The sequence below is a fragment of the Clavelina lepadiformis genome, chromosome 3, assembly GCF_947623445.1.
Source record: "Clavelina lepadiformis chromosome 3, kaClaLepa1.1, whole genome shotgun sequence".
Classification (NCBI taxonomy): domain Eukaryota; kingdom Metazoa; phylum Chordata; class Ascidiacea; order Aplousobranchia; family Clavelinidae; genus Clavelina; species Clavelina lepadiformis.
Window position 1 is genome coordinate 20589126 of NC_135242.1, and position 23280 is coordinate 20612405.

At 37.8% G+C, this 23280-nt stretch overlaps 1 protein-coding gene across 1 annotated transcript in view; it reads right to left on the minus strand.

Moving 5' to 3' along the window:
* The window catches only part of LOC143449337 (A disintegrin and metalloproteinase with thrombospondin motifs 9-like), a 37969-nt gene extending 22395 nt beyond the window's left edge, over window positions 1–15574 (minus strand). Inside the window, exons 1-5 of the mRNA XM_076949493.1 lie at window positions 14875–15574; window positions 13265–13797; window positions 9702–9867; window positions 4691–5151; window positions 356–445 (exon numbers count right to left, since the gene is read on the minus strand). Of these exons, the coding sequence (XP_076805608.1) occupies window positions 356–445; window positions 4691–5151; window positions 9702–9867; window positions 13265–13797; window positions 14875–15196 (1572 nt within the window). The 5' untranslated portion in view covers window positions 15197–15574. The remainder of the gene's footprint in view (window positions 1–355; window positions 446–4690; window positions 5152–9701; window positions 9868–13264; window positions 13798–14874) is intronic.
* Between the last annotated feature and the right edge of the window lie 7706 nt (window positions 15575–23280).

The following is a 23280-nucleotide window of genomic DNA, read 5'->3' on the forward strand; positions in this document are numbered from 1 at the left end:
TTAAGTGTAAACCGCGGTCCGATGCGTAAGACCCCCAATCGCAGATGCATTAAAACCTTAAATGCTGATAAAGGCGGTGTGAGAAATAATTGAAAATGTAATGCGATACCGATAACGGGCGCACGGTTACCGCGTCCATCTCCACAAATGAGTTACGTCACCGCGTTGCAAACCGTTTAAGAATTCGCATCGAGAGTTTATAAAACCCTGCAACCAAAACGTGACGTTCTCGTATACACGACGACAAATCCGTAACAGGACCGACCAAAAATATGACGCCGGCCAATGAGAAAAGATAATATCGCAGGGGATTCCCCCGATGAATCACTCCAAAAAAATTTGGAAGAAAACTCACGTGGATTTGCGAGTTCCCGACCACCACAAGTCTGACGAGAATGATGTTGATTTGGTTTTCGACGCTCGGGTCGTGGTACACGTGGTTGACCTGTGAATAGAAGAAAGTTTATAAACGTGCTTGAAAGTATGTTATAATGTGTAGGGTGTAAAAGCATATTCCATGTATTTGTCCTACGTTGGGACGGATCATATTTCACTTGGAATACTAACGACACAACACTACAAACATTAACGTTAGAAACAAATTCACACCAAGACATTTTATGATTCTGTAGAATATATATCATGATTTTAATGGTAGAGAAGCTAAATGAAGCACAAATTGACTTATAACAAATTCACGAAAAACGATGGTAAAAGTGTGAAAATTATTTGGCAAGGGTGAGTTACAAACATGGAGAATCAAAGTAATACCGGCTCGCACTCACCAACCAGTCTTAACATTGCCGGGCAAAATTGCTGATTTTTTAAAGCCAACACAGTTAACTAGGTCACATATCGATAATATTCCAAATAGTTAAAAACAAATTCAGCAAAACGTGGCCCAGACAAGGCAGCATATCGAGTTTCACCAAAAAATCGCAACTAAAACGAAAAAACTCAACCAAGTATGAAAAACGTGTTTGCAAACACCGGTACTCGTCAGTCTTTTCACAAGAGAAACATGGCATCTTTTACCGTAGAAACAGAGACCAATTACTATATCCGATATCAGTCGTTTCCTCTGAGCGGTTGTCTGATTCATCTGATACCAATTCCCAAAATTTTAGTTGCATTGCAAAACCTGGCATTGTGTTACAAAAGCAAGACAGATGATTTCCAAAAATAGGCTCCCAGACGTCGCTACGAACTGCAGGTCAAAGCACGTATCAATCAGGAGAAAAAAATTACACACATTTGTCGAATTTGACGAACACTCTACCATAAGCGTGTGTATCGTCGGGAACATAAAAATAATTTTGTAAATGTATTTAGTATTACGTAATAATGAATACGCAATTACAAATATTTGGTCTTTGTGTGATGTCATCTTATGATTGAGTGTTTGTACATTTTGGGGGTCGCTTTCGGGATAGTATTCAAAGCAAGAGCATAATAAGTGAATGGAATGAAGTTTTACCGCGCCTAATATTGTCAAAAAAAACAACAAATAAACGACCTTCAAAAAACCAGGGCGTACCACGCTCCAATTAAGACAATACACTTCAAAGATAATAGTGTTTCTGTGGTTTACCCCTCATTTCCTAACTAACGTCAGCACCTTTTCCTTTGCTATCGCACCCGGTTGGCAGAATAACACATTTCACCGAGAAGTACCTACATCGAGGACCCTTTAGAAGGGTCTGTTGACAGCTTTTGGCTTCGGAGTATCGTGTCTATAACCACTTCCGTATAAAAATTGATATCTGCGCGAGTTCATAATTTATTAACGTTTTAGTTAGTAGGTTCGACTCACAAAAACGAGTTTTGTAGGTTTTAGTTTTGGTTCCTATGTAATGGGGCACGTTTGCTGGTCGTTTCTTTTCAGTTGCGGAAAGCTTGGCTTAAACTTCACAAAGACATTCCCAACTCGACTGTTTAATTTGCACTCAATTTGCCACTCGGCTTCGGGCAAAGTTACAGAGCGTTTCACCCGTGAGTGCATTCTTGAAACTACAAAGCCAGAAGTCATATCAACAATCCATTGAAAATCACACCTTATCAATCAAGTCCTCTTCCTCCACCTATTTTTAGGAAATTACATCATACTCGGCCATTCAGACGGTATGAAACAACCTAGTCAAATGTTCAACCGCCGTTCAAGTGCAAGTTGTCGTCGTAAAGTGTACGTTGTTGTTATAAGCATTTACAATAACTAAAAAGCTATACATATGTAATGTTTTTCTTCAAATTTGCGAGTCAACACGTGTTTACTTGGCAAAATATCTAAAAGAATACCAAAAAAGACAAAGGTTCGACAGCCCGAGGGTTATTATTATTACACAGCCAGTAATCTGGGCTACAACCAGGCTATAATTCACACTTTCGGATTGATGTCTTTAAATGACCTATGGCACTGGAAACGACTTTTAAGGTAATCATCTTGACGCAAGGAGTTCATCCGCTTGTCAACGACCATTATGACGAAATAATCACTGGTAACGTTTTTTTGCTAAAACGCTGAAGGGATCTACAGTAGACTATTCATGAAGCCAACAGATGTTTCTAATGATTTTCCGCAATATACCACCCAACTGAAAAACGGAAATTTGGAAAAACGCAGTTTATGAAAAGCTCTTTATTTGTTAATAAAACGTACGGGAAATCCATTATGATGTAAGGTTTTATTAAAATCAAACTGGAACACGTTTTCCTTATTATTACTCGATCATAATCACCGGTTTGTGTTTTACGTCTGCGGTAGAAGTTACATTACAGGTCAAACCGCACCTCATAATAACAGGAAATTGTGGATTATTAAGTTACAGAAGGACCAATGACACGACAGATAAATTATATTTTAGTTTGTTTGTTCGATAAACCAACAACGGAATGACGTCAAGATAGAACCGACCCAGTTAGCTTTTTAAAATAACCGAAATCAGTAAATTGGCAAAACAAACAAACTTTCTTCCGAAAAAAGAAAAAACGCAAGCAGAACACGTCACAATGGAATGAACGATGACGTTACGGTTTGTATAGTTTCCGCAAATTCAAAGTCACAATCGCACTGTCTCGCTTGATTAAATTAGAAAATAGTCGCATACGTCATAATGGCCGCTTTCTATGCCTTTTTAAAACCGAAGTAGGTTGTGTATTTAAGACAAAGGGAAAATGAAAAACCGAATCAAGTTGTGGGTTTATACTTCCTTCAACTGAAAAAACTCACGAGGCGAAAAAATAATGAAATTAGCAAATTAATTATGAATTTTAACCAGGAAATTGAGACTCGAAAGTATATTTGTTTATCTGATCTGCATGGCCACATGCCGATACTGTATATGGGTCGTCTACCAGTTGTGGAGGACATAAAGGTGAAATGACATCTTTTGAAATTGTTTTGTAAAAATGCAAAGGGTACGGCGATATTGGCACAATAAAATTTTTTTCAGATTGTGTTGCACGTAACACATGTATCAAAAGCTATTTAAAGAGACCACGAGACCACAGAAATCGTTAATTTCACTTAAACACGCGATGATTATAATGCGGTTGAACATATGCTTAATAACAAATTTAACTTTATAACTTTCTACTCCGAAAATGGCATTTTGCAACCTCGTAGGTAATGCAAAATATCCGACAAATTTTACAAATTGCCTATTATGCACGATATGTAGGTGCAAATTACAGTTTTAATATTGAGTTAAACCTGCTGTAATTTCCGTTACGAAAAGCAGGACCCGGATAAATCACAAAACCTCCATCACGATCAAGCCAAGCGATTCAGCATTAACCACTTGACGACAGCTAAGTTACTGGAGCTGGTTTGAACTTATTCAAATAGAAAGACTGTAACTGTTTTACGAAAAAGCATCTACACAGTTGATACTGTCAATGTGTTGACTTGAAACCTTAACGCTGGTCAGCAAACTTCGAGATAAACGCCGTCTTTCCCACGCTCGTTGCATTGTTACGTGGCACTTTTGCGTGTACGACGTAAGACTAGGCTAAAAGATTTCTCTCAATTGACGAACTGAAAACAGTAAAAAAGAAAATTCCTATTCGATACAATCTCAACGACTGAAAGTTGACGGATTGAAAAGGCGAAGCACCGAAAAAAATGAAAAGATGTTTTAAAAATTGAAACGCGGCTCGAATCATGATGCACTTGACATTATCATAAGACTCCATGACAAATGCAAGAAGATTACAATTTAAATTCTACTTATCAGAAGACACTAACAAATCACATTACAACATTCACAGCTTAAAAATTCTTTTTCTGGGAGTAACAACTAATAACCATTACGTTTATGGATAACTTTGGTTTATCAAAGTATTCTTAAGGAATTTCTCTTTTCTCAAATCAGAAAAAAACAAACCTAATCCAAAATAAGAAATTAGATTGGTATGTAATATGTATCTGAGAAAAGCATTCGTCAAAAACTTTCCTCGAACCAACGCGGGAGTTGTCTTGTAAATCAAAGTTAACTCAACAAGAACTAAAGTAAATAAAAACATATGGAGAAAAAGATCACGTATTGAGAAAGCCGCCAAGATGCATTATCAAAAGCGTAATTAACTGATAAAATTATACCGCTAAGTTCCGTGGCATCAAAATATTTTTTTAAAACTAACAAGGTCGTTAAACTTGGCGTTTTGTTGATTATTACGTCACAATAATACTTACGATCGCCATCAATGTCAATACGTAATGCTCCACGTCATCGTGCGAGGCGAACATAGCGTTGTCGGCGGTAACCATAACTTCAACGTTACGGGGATAGGACAGGTATCGCTTTTTCCTCGACAAAGTTTCACTTTCCTTTTTATGTGACTTCATACGCTCCTTTTGTGACGTCACGGGTTTTTTTAACGACAAGGGGTCGAGATGTTTTCCGGTAACAAGTTTTGAAAGCTTATAAATTTTCTTCAGGACCCATCGTGTCTTTACCGGATCGTTTTCAAAGTTGAGAAGGTGACGTAATCGCGATATCTTGCGTCGATGCATTCTGAGTTGGTATTTCTGGATCCTTTTACGTTCAAGGTGACGTGTCGGGTTCTCACTCTTCCTTCCAATTGGATCACCGAGGCCATTTATGACGTCATGCTTTAAACCTGTGAACTCGGGCTTTGAAGAATCGGAATTATCTACAAAACAATATTTTATGTGGTTATTACTTATTAATAACCCAGCTGTGATTTGTCTGAATATTTAACGATTTTACATACGTTGCCTGAAAAGCATAACCTTGCGAATTGAACACTGTTCATAGAAGTATTGCATGCAAATTGCACCGACGCATTTGAGGCATGCAAGCGCGCAGGAGAATAAACGCAAGAAATGCGTGGCATGTCAACCTCTAATTGCAACCGCTAAATCGTCGATGACTGTGCGGTTTCAAAACAAAGAAAAGAAAAGCCTAGGGCGATCAAGTACTTCCTCAAAGTGATGTTATCATCTAATAACAACAAACATGGAACAATACATCTGTAGGCCTTGTGAGCGCACAATCAACTATCTGATCTGTAACAATGCCCATTGTCTTACTTGATATAGGCGATATTCCGTGTTGAGCATCAACACAATTACGCGGTTTAACGACCAGGCCCCGATGCGGGTTTAACGACGATTATGACCTTTTCAACGCGTACTATTGATGACTTTTTGTTCGGACACGCCCGGATTTGCAGACAATGGACCGGTCAGGATGTGCAGGTGGTCGGTGGCCAGCCTACTAGGTGGTCAACGGTCATTACACAACTTAGTGTCACATTTTCACATTCAACAGGAACTTTGTAAACGTAACCTTAATAAAATACAACACTAAAGAAACGGAAAGCAGGTTTTCATGAAAAATAAACTAAATACAGGAAAATGAGAGCACACCAGGCGGAAATTAAAACGTTTGTTCTTCGCCATCGGCACGTTTCCTCATTTCCCAAAGGAAAAGCGATATATATATATATATATATGAAGGTCTTTAATGGTTGTTTATTCTTCGCCATCAGCTTCTTCAACTCCAGCGAGATCAGTTTTAAACGTGGCGCAACCGGATTTGCAAAACACTACAGGGCGAGAGACAGAATGGTTTTTCGTCTTGGCTGTTTTTTTTTTGTTCCAAATCAAAAAAATTTGGATTCGTGAGACGACAAAAACAGATTTTGATAATCGTGCTAATTCGAGTCGAATCTAACAACTTTGCTCATTGCCCTTTATCAAAATGCCTCGCGAGCAAGTGCATTATGCTAAAAGTTGTAATTTCATTGATGTATTATAGAATAACTTGTTTTATGCGTGTTTGAAGTTCGAAATATACTCGCAAATAATTCAAAAAAGGTCGTTATTCATACATAAGCGTAATATTAGGATTCGTGTTCGATTCGGTATATCTCTCATGTCTGTGACCAATATGACATTATAAGAGCCAATTAGGCCTAAGTTGTCGCTTGATTGATTTCAGACAGAAAAGTATTTATGGTAATTTTAATAACTAAACAGAATTAAAAGCGATTTCATTTTTCCAAGACCATTAATTTTGGAAGAAAATCACCATTCTTCTTACCCCAAAAAGAAGACAACAAAGTAATATAACGGCAAGAAGTTAATACATAACATTTCACCGTAAAAAAAGGTCACCGGTCGTTTTGACGGATGACCTCCTAGGAAACTAGGATTTCGCCGCACCTTCATTTTTATTCTCACAAAATCCAGGAATTTCTCTTTAAGCAATAAAAAAAATTTTAATCTAGTTAAAATGTGTCTATGACCAGCAGAAGACTTGGTTTGACGCAGGTTTGGTGTATTACGGTACTGAGCTAAAAGATCATCATGAAAGCAGTTACAAGAAGTTATTTTTACTTCAATAGCACTGCAACAAGATTTAGCCATATGAGAGTAAGCCACCGGATTTTCGTTCGTAAATATTTTTCTCACATTGTAGGTGGATTTCCTGTAACAGTGCAGTTTATTAGCTTGTGGAACTCTCTGTAATTTTTTAGATTATGAGTTTATAGCTCGTGACTGGCCGCGCAGTGACTTTCGTAAATTACAAAATAACTGTAGTCTGAAAGGACAGACTTTTTTTAAATCTTTGCACGTAAAGTTTCTCCTTTCAAATCAGCTGTTTTTGTTGTTATCATTCATGGTATAACGACGATTGTGACGCGACAAGTCTGCCTATGACGTATGATACCGTCATAAAAGACGGAAATATTAATATTTTACTGACAAGTGTCGAAGAGTAATAACACGTAACAACTCACTTTTTATCATAATTCTTCATAAACCCCTGCTCACCAATACAACTTTCTTTAAAAACCGAAGTAAAATGTGACGTCACAATATGTACCACGCAAACAAACGTGGGGCGTGGATGACGTGCGTACAAAGGCCTCAAAAGAACAGTGGGGTAGCGAAGCAGGTTAAATGCACAAACTGCATAATAAAGTTTCACCGAGAAGCTTTTTGGAAACCTTTTGCGACTATAGCCCTAACCCAAGCGCAAATTTATACAAAAAGAAAACAATAAACCAACTTAAAGAGCTGGAAAACAAGAATTAAGGTAATTTTGAAGTGTTTGTTTCAGCTTTCATCAACGCATTTATTTTAAAAACGTTGAGTTGAGCAGCGACCATCGTCACGTCATAATAATACAAAGCATAATTGTTAGAGGATGAAAACAAAGTGTGTGTACATATTGGCTTATCAAGTTTGGGGATTATTAATTTTTCGGGGGCCGGTAATAATTCGAAAAGCGCTAGCAGCACGTCCCAAATTTGTCCCCTATTTCAAAGGAGTCATTCATAAGCTAATCTGGTGATGTCGCTTTGATGTTTAGGGTTTAGTAAGTTAATCTTTTCGGCTTGGTAGACTTAGGGCCGCCGAAAAATTTGCAAAAACCTAAGTTTAAACAAGGATAGAAAAAAATTGCAAAGATCTAGCGCAGTGTTGCCCATACTTCTACTTTTCTAATTTTTTCCCACGACGTCTACGTAACACTAGGGTGGCATTGTGACAAAACATAGGCTGCTGTGCCTACCGGTTGAACAGAACAGCGCTGACCGCGACAGAAGTTCACACGACCGGTTACACGTCGTTAGTTGGTCTATTCAATCTTCATAAAACGCGGGTGGCTCAGACAAGAACTACATTGATTGATTATGACGTAATATATGTCATCCGCCTTTGCATTTTAAGGAGCTAAAGAAGAAAAAGTTTCCGAACGTTATCTAATACATCGGAAGCACGGTGAATAAATAATAAAAGACTTCATGCAACAGTGTTACGTATGCCGATATATCTTTGCGATACACCACTGACCAAAATACAGAACAAATTGAAGTTATCTAAACACTAGTATAAAATTTCACCACAAATGCTTGATATTCTCTTTCAAATCTTTGCATACAGTTCAGAAACAATTGCACGCCAATCGGTATCTTTAGTTAAAATCCATCGGAAACCATTGCAAATACCTTAAACGTTTTTGTTTATATGCTAACAGGACTTGGTCTCGACAGTTTCATTGTTCCTTTACGGCAGATAGCAAGTCAATTGTCACGTAGTGATGCGTAACAATGATCAAGGTCAGAAAACACATCAAGCTGCAAAGAGATGCTTAAAGTTTGTCATAGTTTTTTGTTTTTTTGATGGCAACCGCTATAAAATTTCTACGTTTATACAACATCCGTAAGGTTGCAAGTTTCTTTTTTGTAAGACATGGTCGATAGATATGACGTAATGTTCAAATAGGACAAATAGCAACCCACCGGACGCCCAACCCAGGTTTCTTTTCAGAGGGTGGGAAGGGGGCTAAATTACAAGGAAGGCCGGAAACGAAGTACATGGTTGGATAATTTCCCATGAAAAGGCGTTGTTAGAAGAGGGCAAGACCAATAAGAAATTTTAGGTTGCTATCCTTGTAAAATTGCGGATTTAACATAATGCTACCCATCTATACCCGTGGGTTTAAAATAGGGCTAAACCTATTTATCTAGGTAATACCACGTCATGCTATGTCGCCAATACCAGTGGTTAAAAAGTTTTTTGGTTTCTTAACATAGCCAGGGTTAAACAATTAATCTAAAGTTATACATTCCGTAGTAAGTTGTCGCTCTGACTTTCTCCCAAAGCAACGTAATAATGCTCGATTGTTGCGCGATAATGCATACGCCACAGCTGCTTTTCCAATGTTAGGTCGTAAATCGAATTCCGCAACAACTGCGAGCGACCGTCTGGATTATGATGTCACAATCATTACAAGTGATTGCACAGACAATCATCCACAACTGCATGTTTACACAAGGAAAAAGAAACGTGTGTACTGTTTTGAGTATGACGTCACAGTCACCGGGGAAATCCACCGACGTCTGTCAGTTTAGACTGACGAAGATTAATCACAGCGTGTTAAAACAATTAAACTTATAACCAGCGAGTAAGGCCAAACGGTGAACAAGAATTCAACAATGAAATGAGATATAAAATCAATAAAATAAAAAAATGAGTTATAAATACTGAATTTTCAACAAATATAAGTTACTTATAGAAAACATCTACATTCGAGTTAAATTAATCTCTTATTCAAATAATTTAAATGACATTTATACAAAATTACTCGTACTAAGGAGTCCAAGGCTTCAATTCTTGTACAATTCTGTTATTTTATAGTTATCGTCATGTTAACTATAAATTAACTAACCAGTATATCCACATAATTGTTTGCCTTTTCTCGCAGCATCGACACTTCGTTTGAAAATTCGATGAGGTTTCGTTCCTTCTTCGTCTTCCTCGGCCCGGTTGGGATTGGAACTCATAACCTCAGGTTGTATTAGGTAGTCGTCAGTGTCGGTACGAAATGCACCAAACTGAAAAACAAAACAGCATGTTTTGAATAATAGCATAAACACGTTGAAATTTTGCGCTAAACGTAGCAATAAGCGTAAGCTCTGTTTAACCATTTAATACTACGTAATAACGCCCAATCACCTCTAAAAGGAATAGGTCAATTTTTATAAGCATATTTAACTTCAAATTTTTCTTTAATTTGAGCTTTTAAACTGATATTTAATTGCAATTTTCATTTTGAATGTCACCCTACATCAAAGGGTTTATTCGCTTAATTCCAAATGTTTGCAAACAATCCGGTTACCAAAAGCAACGGTAGCTACAACGCGTAAAACCCTGTATACTTGCTCACGGCAATTACACTACAGTGTTATATGTGGTTTGAAAGTGTTAAGAAAATTCACAAACCTCCCACCATTGCGGGTCATGGGTCAGAGCAACAGTCTTTGTGTGGCGTTGGCAAATCCAAACATGCTTTCAGACGAAACTAGCCTAAATGACGAGGTTGTTACGAGAAAAATGATATTCAAACGGAAGCAGTTTGGGAAAAGTTTGTTTGTAGGAAAAACATACACGTGTTTTGATATGCACATACAAGAGGCCACATTATTGTGCCTTGCAAGGGGATTAAAACACGCGTTGTTATTGATTCTAAAAATACCCCTGCAACTTTTGCGTCCTGGCAATACGCCAAGGTTTATTCGGCCGCTTTAAAGTTGCAAGTGGTCGGTATGCTGCCTTTGATGTGGCGCCGCGGAGTGCCACAAAATCACTGATGCTTTTCGACCAGAAGCCACGCATGCAGCAAAACGTAAAACCCTGTTATTTTCTTAACATACATCCTGCATACAAATCCCTGGAAAGTCATCTAATGTTAAACAGAAGCAACCTTAAAACTTCAGCCAATGATGCTATTGAACGGTAAGCTATACCACCCAGCTTGAAGCAAGTCGGCCTACAATGATCAGTCTTAAAGCAAAAATGCAATTAATCCAAACTGAACTTTCGTATCCTTTCATTCTTACACTGTTCTGACGAAGTTCGTTTGGATAATAGCGTAAATTCTACACGCACACGGCTATTGAGAAGCAGCGATTTCTGACAATAAACAAGGAATCGGAATGTTTAATCAGAAAAATAAGCTTTCACGACCGAAAATAGATTGAAACTACAAATCAATGTAAAAAATAAACACAATAGCGGCACACATGACGCCTGTAATACCGCTAATCTTGCCTGGATAGCACTTCCGTGGTAATGTGACATGTTACTGTATCATGAAATTGTATGAAAGGTCGTGTTTTGCATGGGTGCGGCACCTTGCTAATTTTTAGCTTAAGTACTGTAGCGGAAAACCGCGATCTAGAAGATCTAAAAATTAAATCTAGACTTAAACGAACCATTCGGTGTGCTAGTCGTTGCAACTCGAAAGGGTCGACTATATGGTACAATCTTAAAAATTAATGCTGCAAAATACTTAAACACGTTTTTGATCTACTGAATTTGATCTTAGAAAGATAAGCAATATAGGAGTGTTCGTACCTTTCACTGTCATAGCCTAATATCTAGTGATTGGTAATGAAATTACAAATAGGCTACAGAACTATGATTATTACTTGCAAAAGCAAGCAACAGCATACGCAAAGTTACACAAGTCTATTGCCATGAGCTTTGGCATAAACGAGCTTCTAAACCGTTTTAAGATGCCAAAAACATCTGACTTCCGTTAATGAGGATGTATTGTCATGGTTACCCTTCGAAACTGCGGTTGGAAACGGATTTGGGTGTTTATTTGCAAATATCAGCCAGATTAGCAAGCTTGGGTCACGCGCGACGTTATCTCACAATGGTCGTTTGTCGATGTAACAATGCGCTATCCAGTGTTGCGTAAGATTACTGAAATGAATGAGACAACAATTTAGGGGAATTACAAATCTGAGCATTGAGTATTCGACAATCGTATATTTGGCCCTACAGCATAATGCATGCATGGTGAATGTGCCGACATAGCATGGTGGGTTTAGCCCGACAATGCAACAACGTTGCAAATCCCCGCAATAAAGTATTGAAAATGAAAACAAGGCAGAATCGATGAGCTGTAACTGAATCTGGTCTTTGCAGAGTCAATGCAAAAACGCACAAAATTCCAAAGGAAATAAATCTAATCTAACATTTGTAGGATATACTCGGGAGCTGTGCAATGGACCAAACTCGTCGACTTCCGACAGCTACGTTATTGGCGGTAAGCAAATAGCAAAAGTACCTTCATTGCCTCTTCAAATATTTTCAAATATTTGGCGGTGAGAGTGTTCTATTTGCGACATTTACGCTATCAAGTTGCTATTATCTTTTCACAGGACTTGAAAAATGTTATTTGCCGCATTCCGCCGTTTGATGTTCCGCTGTAAGGTGGAGCATTGAATCGCTTTGCATAGCTGGGACCACGCCCGCAGCAGCGCAAAAATACTAGAAATCTGGCAACTGAAAGCACATGTACAGGTATGTCAATGTATAGCATCAATGCATTTTAACCTGCCAGTGTAGAAAAATTAAATTGTAGGAAAAGCCACGGTAATGTTTGTCAAAGAATGCGCAGCTTTTCGAAGAATTATTATCATATAAAATTATCTGCGAGTCAAGCGAACCCAGCAACCATCCAAAGCGGTCGCCTTTGACGGCCGGTCGAGCGACTTTTGAGTCATAAGTTCGGCGCGTAAGTAGCGCTGTTCAAAATCGGCGTTCGATCGAATAACTCGAAGCCTCGAGGCACATTTTGCAGGGATAAGACCAAACGCAACGGAACAATAACACATCCGGCTTAATACAAACAAACAAACAAAGCAGTCATGGGTCGCCACGCGCTGACAGCATGAGATAGTTGTCTGAAGACTTTGAAGTTTGCAAACACCGCCCTGGCAAGAACAAAGCAAAATCAGCGAAACGTAGATGGGCCACGCCAGTAATTTGTATCACACATTACAATGCGTGCATGTTCTTTTGTCTGTTAGTTACCGCTCGAATCGGCTCACTACGCCAACAGTTACCTTTGCCGCAAAACAGCGTCGTTAGATACGATTCTAAGGACATCGGCGACGACGCTTTCGTCATTGAAATTGTCACACTAAACCAGTGAATGTCAGGCAGTTGTCGATGGAATCAAGCCATATATCATAAATCGAAATTATGGCGATTTTTAACACAGCTTCATACATATATGCAGCCAGAACAGTTTGTTGACTCAAAATGATCATTATGAGCCACTATTCAACTACTTAAAAGTGTTTCCCAAAAGACCAGAGATAAAAACTTCACTTTTTTGCGATAAATTCAGAATTCACCACATAAAGTAATTTTAAAACGCAATTTGTATAAATTATTTCATCTTGACTAAACACAGAAGAATCCATATCGACTTACCAGACCGCGACAAACAGACAGGATGGCGCGATGATCTTCGCGCTCGTTGACAAATCCCGAATAAAAGCAATGGCGCGGAACGTCAGGATGCATCGCCCCGTCTTTGGGGTCTCCCATGTACTGGAGGGTGTAGTTGGGGGCGAGGAACCCTTCGTAGGGCGTTAGATGAAGATGAAATCTTTTTCCGAAAGCATCCAAGGAGAAATTTGCAAATCTGTGATCCAAATCGTCATCTTCTTCTTCGACGAAGTCGTTGACGTAATCGTTCGTATATTGGTTGGGTATTACGTCATAAAACGGTTTGTTGTCGTCGTTGGTGTCATTTTTCTCTGAGAGTCTGAAAAGATGTCTCAAGTAGTGCTCTCTTTCCTCCCGCGCTCCGACATCTCTTCTTTTCCTCTTCTTTGGATGATCGTCGTCCCCCCGCGCTCTCTTTCGGAAGTGACGTCCGTGAGAAACCGGATGTCCGGTCACGTGATGAAGACGTATGGGAACTATCACCTCGTGCTCTTCAAAGCCGTGAGCGACGTTTTCTGAAAAGATTGAAATGGTTGTCAATAATAAAGTTTGGGAGTAAATCTCAAAAAAGTCTATTCAGCTCCCTAACTCGGAGGAAGCTTAAATCGAATCATTATAGAGCCCGCGTTCCCATAAACAATGCACACATAAACATTTATGCTTTGAATGATACTGAAGTTGAGATGATTATTACATCCGCATATTTCCTGAACCAGCGCTTGTCAGCCTCTTGTACATTAAACCTCAGAGTGTACGAGAATAGTTTAAAGATGTACCATCACAGAGTGAGCAAGTGTGGGTTAAATTTTGTTCATCAAATAACAGTTTTTAAAAGTTTACGCAATCACAAAAATCGTATTATTATTCAAATAGTCCAGAAATAATTGTCGTGCGGCATAGCGGCTAATTCCTTCAAAAACTTAGACTGAGATGAACTTTTTGAAATGCGATGTAATTAACGAATCAATTTTGGCCACGTTGGTTATGTAAACTGACTGCTGGCGAACGTTCCGTATGCGATATAAACAGAGAAGTGTCCCAAAAACTTCACTAACCGAAGCTCATGCTTTCAGATTGAGTGCGTTTGCAACATTAAGATTTCCATTATAGGACATGACTGGGGTGTTATTTTTTTTAACTAACATCGTATGAGGAGGTGTACTATTCCAAAAAGGTTTACAAGCACCGACTTACACATCTTCAAAGCTAAATGACGTGTACATGTGGTCATCGTACATTAAAAGCAATACAGCACAAGAACAATGACGACTTTGCGGTTATGCCAATCCTTAGGATAAACTGGTAATTAGCAACAAGAAAATAAACGGAAAAGAAGTGAGAAGGTGATCGTTACAGAAGGGAATTTCACGGTACACGGATAGAAGCAATTTGTTAACACCGAACACGGAGTAGCAATTTCGTAATGCTAATCTCAAAAGCCTAAGAACTCAGTGTAAGGTCTTCAAAAGTTGTAAAAAGCGGTACTTTGAATATGAAGATAAGATTCTGATTGACACACTTTGATAGTTCGTTGTTATTTTCTTTAACATTTTCGTATATACCTCTAAAGGTGATGTGATAACAAAACTAACCTGAGACCAGTCGCTCCGGCTTCTTTGGGCGTCGCGTATCACTATTCCGAGCCGAATACTCCAAATTTGGAAGTTTAGCATTTCGCAAAACATCCTCAATATTATTGCGAGCAAAATTGTCAATTGTTTCATGCTGGGTCAGACCGCGGACTGCCGCGACTTGACATAAAAATAATAATAACAGAATTCCGATAAAAAATTCGGTTCCCTGTAGCAGCATGGTAGACTTTGAGGGACAAGACGGTTTCCTTCGCCCAAACCGTCCAGCCTTGCCCGGGCTGAAGTTTTTGTTTAAACGGAAGCAATGAAAAGTTAAAAACATTTCAGTTTTCCTTCTTTCTGGCTGATTTTAACAAAAACGGAGTCCATGAGAATTCCAAATTGGCAGTATTGTAAAAAACTTTTGCAAATGGCGGCGAAACACGACCCAAATCGCCGTGAACAATGACAGTTTTCTCCCATTACATTTCAACAAATTCAAGGTAATCTGGTGCAACGAGTCCCTCAACCAAAGAAGCAATTAGCCCCGTTTTAAAGCTCAAGTTTCAAGATGCTTCCACACTTAAAGTAGCGGAGATAGAGAAGGACTGGTCTGTTGTCGACGTCGGCTAATTGCTCTGCCCGATAAAGTCCCGTTGAATAACAGAATAGGTAATAGCAGAAAGTATGTCATACATGTGATTGTATGCTTCAAACTAGCTCCCCTGTAAACGTCCAATAGCAAAAACAATAAATGTTATTCATTAAACAACTCATTAAAGATTTAAAACAAAACTATCGCTCGTGATTAAAGCACTGCCACCGTCAGCTGATTTCTTACTGGGATAGAATCTTACTGTATTTGGTCAATCAACAGCGTTGTACCAACACGTAAACCGTTCCTTCGTCTACACTGGCAGACTGGATACATTGAAATGCTGGTGCGTGAGACCGGCTTAAGTATATTTGCCGAGCGTGTGCTTTTCACGACGTCAAAATCATACGACGACATACTGTGCAATTTATATCTGATTACAGGTACAACCTAGATCTTCAAATGAGGTAGATAAAATTTCTACCTTGTCTGACTGGGTCTAATACACTTCAGAGCTTCCGAGAACCAACCTTTAAGCTACTTGGGACGATTAAAACTAAACGTTTTATACGTCAAGGTACAGTAGCATAAAGCAAGGCGGCGACAAAACAAATGTTAAGACCTTGCTCTACCGTCTTTTTAAGCTGACAAGTCGGCACGCACAAGCCACACAATCGCAATTGTTATCTAACAAAGGACTAATAAGTAAATAATGTTAACTAGGACCTTTTCTCTACGTTGTGGTCGGGTCACGAATTCCCAAGTCAAATTGCGTGAGCAATTTTTACAAACTGCTCCAATACCATTCCAATGACGGAAGCAATTGTTAACAGTTTCCGTCTCAATTGCATGGATTGTCCTGATAATTAAAGCTATCGACGGAAGGCCAGTCGCCTTTGTCCGTAATCGGATCGGGTGGGACACCGCGTTTTGCGGGAGTTGGTCGCTCGGTAACCCCGCAAGGAAGATAAGAACTGCGATAAGCAATGAAATGTCTACACTAATGCGCTGCAGTCCAGGCTTTTGTAAAATGCTACTTTGAAGTTGTCCTAATAGCTACGCATTTCTTATCCCTGCTGTGGACTGCTTAATACTTTTCGCAACCTGATTGCTATGTCATTAAGCAAACACAGTAGTTCGAATGTGGTTACAGCTATCGCCTAAAATGCAGCATTTCACACTTACAGTACATACAAAATAAATCCGCAATATTTTAGTTTCTGTATCTTTATCTTTGCTAGCAGTTAACTCGAAACAATCTATGAGACAACGGTAACTTGGTTTACACTTGAACTGTAAACTCCCGACTACACTCGTTGATAAGTTTCCCATGTAACCTCCAGCAAAGTCTAAACCATTGGTCTAATCATCGCACCCAAGTCGAAGGCATAAGCATCAACAGCGGTTGGTTGTATCTCTTGCCCTGGTTGCACTTCTTTTCAGCACGAGCTCTTATTTCTTGGTTTCTTTCTTATAGCCGCTTTTTTCTTTGCCGGCGACCACTTCACTTTTTTACTACGAGCCTTTTATATTCACACGCCTTGATGTTTTAGGCAACCGGCGTCGAATCCATTCAGAAAGATTCAACATTTACCAAGCGAGCTTGTGTTGAGCGTTTCGTTCAACTTGGTTCGTTTCTTGATACTATGCCGTTTCGTATTGTGTTTTAAAATGCAAGTAGTTGTTTAATGTCGTTGCCATGGTACATATCAAAACGGTGTTATTTACGAAGTGGTAACCTTGTTTAAATATAGCGTGGAAGACAGGTAAGTAAATACCATGTTATATACAACACGTTTACAGCGGTTGTTTAACTGTATTGGTACGTATGGATTTCGTTATTGTTTTTGGTTACGATTGGTAAACTTTTGCTATTACGTTATGGACTTCAAATAAAATTATGTTTTTGCGTTTGAAAGCTGAACATGTTTCTGACAATGAAAGCCAATTCAAAACCTTTCTTTGATAACAGTATATCCGCTGGGTATCCATTCTTCGTTAATTTTCCGTAGAAACTATCCCAAAAAGGCTCTAGGAATCTGTTGAAAACAAGCGAAACAAACTAAATAATTTGTTGAAGATAGTGGGTTTGGTTAAACAAGGAGATTGGAATGTTTGGGTTAGCCGGTTAAAAGCCAATTTCATATCAAAGATAAAGTTGGTTTGTGCTTTCTCATAAATGCCAAGTCTCATTTCGACCTGGTATGATGTTGGTATAGGCATAGTTTTTGAAAACAAGTTATGTTCGTTTCTTTTTCCTTTAGCTCTTACCCCCGCTAATCAACTTAATTTGACATATGTTAGGTCAAATATGCTGGTTGTTGACGTTAATACGAATAGGTTCATTTCTCCCATATAAATCACACTAAATAGCCCAAAACAGAGAAAACATCCAAACAATTTGAAATAATTGCACAAAAGAATTCCATTTATTGAAATTCTACGACCTTGAGGTCTAAACCAAACGAATTTTAAACCATCCATCAACAAAATAAGGTGTAAACGCAGATGCACTTACAGTTAAATCAGAATTTTGAAGTTATTAAAATAATGACACCACCTCAACCAAAAATATACACTTCTAACTATTCTAAGTAAACTTTTCTTCTGTCAAACGCCTTGTCATGTACAAAATGATATGGAGACCGCTTCTAGGAAACCTCTTCGTCAGTACAATAAATCATCAAGAATTTATCATTTTAAAATAAAACAGAATTTGTATATACAACGTCGATGTACTTGAAAGGGTCGAAAACACTTCCGTTGTTAAGACAGTTGGTTATGATGGCTGCTGTCAATAAAAGTCATCATAAATTAAAGGTAAAACATGATTTCTATCTTATAGCGTTGTGTGGGCAAAATTATGACGTAATATCTCAAGTAGAAGGTCAAGGTTTTTTTTTACAAACATTCTAACTGAGCGAAAAGTTTAATAAATCTGATATTTGTTTAGAAATGCTATTTAAAAGCCACTTTGCACCCGCTCCGTCGTACGCATCTCGGTTAAAGTCTTTGTGGCGGTAGCTTACTTTAGCGAGATCAGGCAATTTTGATGTTTACTCTTCTTTGAAGATGAAATCTTTTCAAAGTTAAAATTTTGATTCTCAAAACGCTACTTTGATCAAGTGGAAAGCAATGCAGTTAAAGCAATATTTCGTACACACTTAAAACGCGCCGACCTTAATGTAGCCCAAATCAAGGCCGTCCGGCGTGACTCAAAAAGTTAAACAATCACATTATGCGAAGTGTTTTTTTTTCGAAAAAACATTGACATTTTTTTCTTAACATTGAAATGAACTTACACGCTAAACGTTAAGTTATAGAAGTCGTAAACCTAACATAGGAAGCCAGTCTACGCCTACGCTAAAAACTAACCGCGATCAACAAACATATTTATTTGTAGTAAAAAACTAACAGACCATCTACTTTCGAGAAGACGTCTTGCCCATAAATGACGAAGATAAACCACAAGAACAAACTTTGACGTCCAGACAATTAAGAAAACGGTAGTTGGTGTCTGAAGCTGTCTTCGAAACTTGTCGGGTCGACCTTGTTTAAACGACTTTTAATAGACTTTAAAATACGTCGGGACACGTGTTAGAAAAGGGTCTATCTATGATGATTCTTATCTGTTATTTATACATTACCGTGTAAACAAGGGTGTCGGTTACCTGCTTTTACTAAATTAATAAACCAGAGAAAACTGTGTTCAAAAGTATACGCACCTGTATGTATTTAACCTACTTTCTTTGATTGTAAGTTAATAAAAATTTGACGATGACAAATTTGCAAAAATAACATTGGGTTTTGCTAAGAAAATGGTTAAAAAAAGGTCTGTTGAGAAGCAGCGTCTTGTAGTCGCCGACCATGTCGTTTCAAACGTTGTGAAAAGTAAACTTCGGAAGACAGGTCGCATCAAACACAGCTAATATTTGTACAACGTTGGGCTCCCTATATTCAGTGCTGTCCGATCCACTTATGATGCCATAAAGGATCATTGTGACATCACAAAACACATGAGAAATGTGGACTATATATCGTTTGTCTGAATGGACGAGAAGGCGGAGTCCCTGGGCGCGAATTGGACTGAATTATGATGAAGTGGTCACTATTTGAATAATCGATTGTCAAACAAGAACGAATCAAAGAATGAAACATGTTTAAAATGACAAAAAGTGTTTAATTTTAGTTCTTTTTACATAAAACAGAATTCTCTGACAGGAACGATTTTTGAAAAATTAATTTGAGATTTATCGTAATATATAACCTGAAATTTGCAACTGAAGTTACAAAAATTTGAGAACATGTAGCCAGGAAGGAAAATTGAATTATTTTTAGGTTCAATTTTCAATCGTATCTCATTATCTTGAAGATGTAGAACAAATTGCTTACTGCGTTATCTCAGATACCCGAACAGGCGTAAAGTTAAAGCCAAATTCCCAGCAAAAGGTTATTAAAATTTCGAAAACTCGCCTAAATAGGAAACCACTAGAACACGTCATATCATAGCGAGCATAAAAACTCATGATGGGCCGAAATCGCCATTAAACTGCCTTTCAGCAGCCTGGTACAATATTCATAACGTTTCGGGATCTATCTATAGTGTCTTATTATTTAATGTAATGAAGCAGTGTCAGTTTTCATCATTCGTATACTTGGTTGAGTTTTGTTGTAGCAACTGGCCAAATAAATTCAATGGAACTGCAAGAAAATAATCTAATAAAGTACAATGAAATACACATATGCTGCTTGCAGATGCAATTTATAGCATTGGCGGTTTGGGTTCTACGTAGTTACGGCTTTCAATGTAATTCTAATCCCCCGACGCTAACAACTACACGTAAAACATAGCCTGACTCTGAGACGATGATCAAAAGAACATTTTCGAAAGTTTGGCGACAAATATTTGTTAATTAAAAAACGCTTTTAGGTTGTTTGCCAATCGTCCAAGCACCCCAATCACCGGTGTGTTGACAATTAAGTCACACCCTGATAGGAACCATATAAGCTTCAGCAGAAAAAAGATAAGCGACAACTTTTATAAGAATTTGCTGTAACTTAATTGCCACCAATTCTTCGATAAAGATAACGAAAAAATATTTTTAAATTGATAAGTGTTTATGCATGTAGGCAGCCTTGTGAAGAATGTACCTTATGTAACACTAGGGGCCAAAGCGTACAACGCAACGTTAAAGTGATGACAATATCTACACTTAGGAACAAGATTATGACCAAGTTAAGTCGAAATAAACAAGAAACCTCCAAAATATTTTGACCTCTCTTAAAGAAAAAGAAACACATGTATAGTTGATTACTGGTAAGTGGTCACTCTGGTGTATACGTGAATATTAGCCTACGTCGCAAGCAGCACAGTAAGTGGCAAACATAAACCGACGACTTAAACTCAAACACATCCCAATAGGTTATAAAAATACATAAATGTGACAGCAGTAAACATTAACATTGCGATCATGGTAGTGAAGTTTCGTAATCTAAAAAGTATAGAATTCTCATGTCTAAGATCGAAATGCCGATCGCTTTCCGTGGTGGTTTTCTGGGTCCTAAATAAACAGTCTGATCTGTACCACGCTCCCTTGCACTTCAAAGAGCTAAAATTTTAGCGAATACACTCAGAATGAAAGAAAAGCTTAATCCTCAGTTCAGCCATTTCCAAAGTATTATTTTTTTTCTGATTGCTATAGAAGTGGAATCTCCATAAGCAGAATAGAAAAATAGTTATTTGTTTGCTACCTTGGAAAAGCGTCTGGCGCCCAACAACCAGTTTATGTGCGCTAAAACAAAGTTTACCTAGAAATGACTAAAGTTATAATTATACAAGTGGGCAATTGTACGTCGAATCATGATGAATTGACAATCACCATTTAAAATTTAAATGGATGCTTCCAGCCAGACGATATCGTTGTCACGTGCGATTTATATGAATATGTCACAATAAAGCTTTATTTAAAAAAAAAATTTTGGCGACGATAAAAATAGTTAACTTAACCTCGAAATGAAATAGCGGTATGAAATAGTGGTATTTATGATATGGATGTTTAGGTTTGTTTATCTTTATTAAAAAGTTGTGGTTGTCACATTGAAAATATATATTCAAAATAAACAACGCTTTATTTACATTGTTAAAGTTATTAGAGTAATTAGGAATAGCGAAAGGGACTCGCTTGCATTTTACCTAACGCTTAAAGGCGTGCATGAATAAAAAAATCAAAGATAATGGGATATCTGCAAAAACACATTTAAACCAAAGTAAGCAAGAATAGAAGATTTAAATAATAACTGCAGAAAATTTAGCAGTTTGTTTTTCGGTTAAAATCACCAAACTGCACAATGGAACGTATCGGGGCGGCCCACATTTTTCTTGTATTCTAAGGAAAACAAAAAGTTAAAATCAAGCAAGAAGGTTTCGTGTTACTAAGTCCATTAGTGCTAATTTTAACTGATTGAAAATCTGTCTTCACTTGTTCAAAATCAAATTAAGCAGATTTCAGGGATGTGGTAAGCGTATGAGCAGTCAGCATTACCAACCTTCACGATTATCAACATTCCAGAAGCTCTTTTTATTCTATTTGCAAAGTCATAATTGACAAAACTTAACACAAACAAGCTAATATCGGTCTTTTGACAAAACGTTACAAATGGGGTTTGAAGGCTAGTTTGGCAAACGACCATAACCCACTTATGCCATTGTGATGAAATAAAGCATGTGCTGAGGTTACGCTAGGTTACGAAAACGCCCATTGCAGTAATGTTAAATGTTATTACGAGCGAGAGTTTTCTTAAACGTGAGAAAGTTTTTAAAACTAATTCCCACAACTTGTTTCCACTTTTGCTATAAAATTAGTTTTGTTAAAAATGTTATTTCAAATCTGTATTATTATTTATGCGTGTAATCCTATGTATTATTCAATACTCAACTGTATGTAGAGTGAAAAATAATGTACAATTTGCCCATGATGCAAACCGATCTTACAATTTATAATTTCAAGTAATAGTTTCTGCAATACTGACCGCGACTAGCTTTTTCCGAGCAGAAAGTTCTGTACTTCACAGTGCTATACTATACGGTCTTGACTCTTGACAGCGTATCCAGATACAAACACACACTTCGCCACTTGTTGATACATTTCGATCAAATCACAGAAAAGTCGAACCATTATCGCACCCAAAGTGGATTTCCATTATCAACAAGCTTTCTTGGTATGGCCAAACATAGTCGATTTAAGACTTAAGCTGGCTGGTTGTACGTGCTCGTAATTTTTATCTTCAAATCACATCTCTTTGAAGCTAAAGAGCAAGATTTGATTAAAAGCAAAACCTAATCGTGTGTAAGTCGCACTTGAACTTTGCTGTGATGTTTTACTCTGCTTTTGTTGTGTTTTGATCGTTCAATTCTGAGTTTAGATGGGAGAAAAAAGCCTACGTAACAGCAGACGTAAACATCAATTCGAAAAATCTCGTTTACCAATCATAAGTCGAAGCGTTAATCTTTTGTTGTTTGGCGATAATCGCATAACAACTACGATAAATTCCATTAACATGTTTTAAATTCGTGTTCAACCACACAAATTCCTTACAAGGTCATGTTACAGTTTCTACGTATCATGAAAAAGTTATTTTTAATTACTGCATTAATTACAAACAAACATCCGCTCAACGGAAAGAACATCTTAGTTGAAACATTCACCATGTACGTTCTGACACCTGACGCTGTTCTCTGTTTCGTCGCTACAAGCCTGTGTTATTTACTGCCTTGTTTGATACAATACTTGTAAGCTATCAGCCTATCTTTATCCCAGCACACAGACTTTTAC